The sequence below is a fragment of the Priapulus caudatus genome, unplaced genomic scaffold (genome assembly GCF_000485595.1).
Source record: "Priapulus caudatus unplaced genomic scaffold, Priapulus_caudatus-5.0.1 Scaffold520, whole genome shotgun sequence".
NCBI classification, from domain to species: Eukaryota; Metazoa; Priapulida; class Priapulimorpha; order Priapulimorphida; family Priapulidae; genus Priapulus; species Priapulus caudatus.
Genome location: NW_014577581.1, coordinates 79,175 through 83,553, shown reverse-complemented (window position 1 = coordinate 83,553; position 4,379 = coordinate 79,175). Strand labels below are relative to the sequence as shown.

Here is a 4,379-nt window from a genome sequence, read left to right as displayed (position 1 = left end):
GGGTGGCATGCCCCCACTCCCAGACCCCCCTAGCATTCAGTGAGCCTGCTTTTTATTGTCACTGTAACACGCCAGTATAAACATAACTCAGAGTGAAAGATAACACACATAGTTTATTCGTCCACTTCTTATTCCGCCATCTTCCAACTACCTCGATCACACCACGTGACCCTTCACACGTACAAGGCGGGAACACATAGAACAAGACTACGCGGTGTGATACAGTCACTGAGAATTTTATCCTTCTTTGCTACTACTGATATGTGGGCGCCAGTGTGTGTTATTATAGTACTATTTAGCAACAATAATGCTCTTATATGATTACAAAAAAAATCGGACGTAGAACATACACTATTGACTATATAGTATAGAATAGAGAAACTAGATACAGTATATTGATTGGGGACGTCACTCTGACGTCTTTGACTCCCACGCATGCTCTCACCGCAACGAGTCGCCACCTTCGCCAGTAGCAGAGACGAAACATCGACAACAAACATCTGAGTCCGCAGATTCCATATTGTGGTGGAAAAATTTGCCACAAGGAAGAGATGAAGACATTTGTAGCTGTAGCACTTTTAGTTCAGTGCGTGTTTATACTGTGCAGCGAACCAGAGTTCGAATTCAAGCATCATGACAATGAGGAACTTAAGAAAGTATTAGAACGTGTCCATGAAAAATGTCCAGACATCACCAACCTTTACGCTCTTGAAGAGACCAGCGTCAACGGGGAACTGCTGGCTGTACTGGAAATCTCTGACAATCCTGGACAACACGAGATAGGTAGATCTAAGGATACGCGTTTTGTGTACTTTTATGTACTTTTGTGTTTTTTATTATCACTACACTCGCGAAATCAAATTAACATTATTAATAATAATATTAATACTTCCGTTATTTTACCGTACGGACCCATATTTGATTGGCTAGTAATTCGTAATTAGTATATTTATGACAGGCACTTGAAGCGTTTCAATAAAATATAATGCTAAATAAATACGAAATCTATTTACTACCTACCAAAGTCTTAATGTTTCTATACTCTCTTTCACCTATTATTGCTGACAATTTCCTGTAAATGCCGTCCAAATGCTCGTCTACAACAAACACTGGCTGCCGCCAAGCGCCATTGCTGCCGCTGGCGCTGCAGTGCTGCACACTGACACTTATATATATAGCAGGAAGGAAAGCGGGATCGCTAAATTTGCTCGACGCTCGCTTGATGTCACGCCTTCACAGCACGAATACACATTCAACAGCTTCCATCTTTGTTTCTATTTCAAGAACAGTGTTCACTTGTTATGAAAACCTACTGTCTCTGTTCGTAACCGAGCTGTGTCACGCGAAATTACACAAAGACTGACGAAATTTTCGCGCTCGCTAACGTTGCCCAGTAAATGTAAATGAGTGTCAGAGTCAGGAAACACCCACCGGCGCTCTTTGTGACCTCATTCTTGCACCGCAACGCTGCAACGTTTTTGCAACGCTCCAATGGCGAGGCTCGTACGGGAGTTGGAAAGCAGTGCGCCGCCTATAGCTCTTAGACTGGTACTCGCTCCCAGCTCTCGGCATAGCTTAGTGTGGGTAATCGAGGTGGGAGCGAGTACCAGTCTATATATAGCCCTGTACTTGCAGTCATTTACATTTACTGGGCAACGTTAGCGAACACGAGAATTTCGTCAGTCTTTGTGTGATTTCGCGTGACACAGCTCGGTTACGAACAGAGACAGTAGGTTTTCATAACAAGTGAACATTGTTCTTGAAATAGAAACAAAGATGGAAGCTGTTGGATGTGTATTCGTGCTGTGAAGGCGTGAAATCAAGCGAGCGTCGAGCGAATTTAGCGATCCCGCTTTCCTACCTGCTATATATATAAGTGTCAGTGTGCAGCACTGCAGTGGCAGCAATGGCGCTTGGCGGCAGCCAATGTTTGTTGTAGATGAGTATTTGGAAGGCATTTACAGGAAATTGTCGGCAATAATAGGTGAAAGAGAGTATAGAAACATATTAAGACTTTGGTAGTAAATAGATTTCGTATTTATTTAGCATTATATTTGATTGAAACGCTTCAAGTGCCTGTGATTTATGACGCCATCAACATTACGTTCGAATCCCATAAGGTTTAGCTCTATCTAGAAAACTTTTAGTTTTAGGTTCAAATCCAATTTATTTCTACACATTTGTAGCCCCGTTTTATCATAGAAGCTATTTTTCGTGAGTCACGTTTCCAATACGAAACGTTTTGAACACATTCATAATAATATTAATATACTAACATACTACGGTAAAATAGCGGAAGTGGATACTCTGCCACAGGGTGCGAAATTAACGCGAGTCTGGAGTCAAATACTCCCTGATTTACTGTCGGACTCCCTGATTTGACATATGCAGGAGTCCGTGTGACCCCCTGAAAATTCTGCTATACTAACTAGTTCGTTCCAGAGCATGGCCTCGCGGAATTTCCATATTTTTTCAGCAAATGTCCAAAGAAAATTTGGAAGACGTGCAACCGCATGAATCTTCTAAATAAGCACGTGCGTTATTGTTAAAATATCTTTAATTTTGAACTTCAGATTACGGACTCCCTCATTTTGCTGAGGACTCCCTCTTTTTGAGGGCAGGGAATCCCTTGTTCAAAAGTTAATTTCTATCCTTGTTGCCGTATACGGATAAATATCCACTGCGTATTCAGGGTTCTCCAAGAGCACTTATAGCCTGGCGGCCCACCAGGCTATCGTCGAGCTCCGCCATCCTAAAATGCACCCGCCACTCTAAATATCATAGCCCCCGCACCCCCCTAGCACGCAAACCGCCTTCGGTGATTTGCAACTAGGACCGTAAAGGCAGCACCCGCCATGCTATAATGAAAAAGCTTGGAGAACCCTGGTATTAGGTTCCCTGTTCTTTCCAAGCTGATGTATGTTAGTAGTAGTAGCCTGTGTCAGCCCTGTGCAGCCAAATTCGGTACATGAAAAGGGAATTAATTTGCAATTATAATGACTAAATTAGTACCGCTAATCTTAGATAATTTAAATTTCCTTGGGAAAAAATGGAAGTAAAATTTTCAATTGTAAAATCTGCAGCCTACTTAATATACTAGTACTACCTACATACTAGCAGTACTAGCAACTAATTATGATTAGTGGATTTAATCATGCTCCCGAGTAGAATTAAATATTGTGATTTAAGCCTAGGACACACTGTGCGATTTTCTACGCTGGCCGCTTGCGATCGGTAAATACGGTGCCGGGTCCGCGCGGTGTGTCCGTTCTCACGGCAGCGTATTTCACACGCGATCCCATACGCCCAGCTGATCGTTCGCATTCAACATGTTGAATATTTCCGCCCGGTTTTTCATCGCTTGCGTACAGCGCATGCGCTTGCATGCGCTTGCACCAGCGTGCCCAACAATGAACAATCGTGTTCGAACGCGATTGTTTTTAGCAGCCAATCAAGTGTAGCAACGAAAGCTAGGAAAGCCGTTAGAGTGGTTAGACACCGGACAGTGTGTCCAGCTGTACGCGCAACTCGTACGGCGTTCTAAAATCGTGAGCGAACATATACGCTGCCGGGCAGCGTACAGAATCGCTAGTGTGTCCTAGGCTTAACTTAGGCTTAATCTTAGGCTAATCATGATTAAAGTTAATTACGCTTCGTGAAACAGTCACTTTAGAAAGTCACTTTCAGAAAGGAACATTCAGTCGGGAAGTCCATCATGATTAAGGACTTAATTACGCTTCGTGAAACCGGCCCCTGGTATTTACATTTATGGCCATGATAGGCATACTGGATCAAGGATAGTTTGGTACCCCCGCAAATGTGTTTTCGCATATATATGGGCTGAGCTGATCCGGGGTGCTAAACTAGGCTTAGGCCGCCATACTCTATTCGCTGTAAATAACTGTGTTTAGTGTTAATAAATACTTTCTAGCTTTGAAGTTTGAAGAGAATCGTATATATATGGTAGTTTATACTCCACATAATGATATCTAGCTGTAATCATTGAGTTCTGTAAGTTGACGCAATATTTAGCTGTTACTGTTAGTAGATCTGGCATAATAATGTTATCTACATGATTCACATTATGCCATCGATGTAGCCAGCATGCATCCTGGGCTCTAGTTATCTAGGCATCTAGTTATATTAACCTTAGAACCATGAACATATGTATGCTTCTAGGAAGCATGTTTATGTTCATGGCCTTGATGAAGTTTGGATAAATATGTAATGTACTGGCGTTGACTGCTTAGGACCTCTGTTGCTGCAGTCTATTTGTTTTTATTGAAAAAAATATAAAAAATATCCGTATTTCTAAAATTCCTAGCTGTTTTTGATATCTCTCTCTCTCTCTCGCTCACGCTCTCTCTCTCTCTCTCTCT

General features: G+C 42.2%; 1 protein-coding gene across 1 annotated transcript in view; it reads left to right on the top strand.

Annotated features, from left to right (window-relative positions):
- Positions 1-484: 484 nt before the first annotated feature.
- Positions 485-4,379, top strand: part of LOC106811263 (carboxypeptidase E-like) — a 13,801-nt gene continuing 9,906 nt past the window's right edge. Inside the window, exon 1 of the mRNA XM_014814826.1 lies at positions 485-783. Coding sequence (XP_014670312.1) covers positions 552-783 — 232 coding nt within the window. The 5' untranslated portion in view covers positions 485-551. The remainder of the gene's footprint in view (positions 784-4,379) is intronic.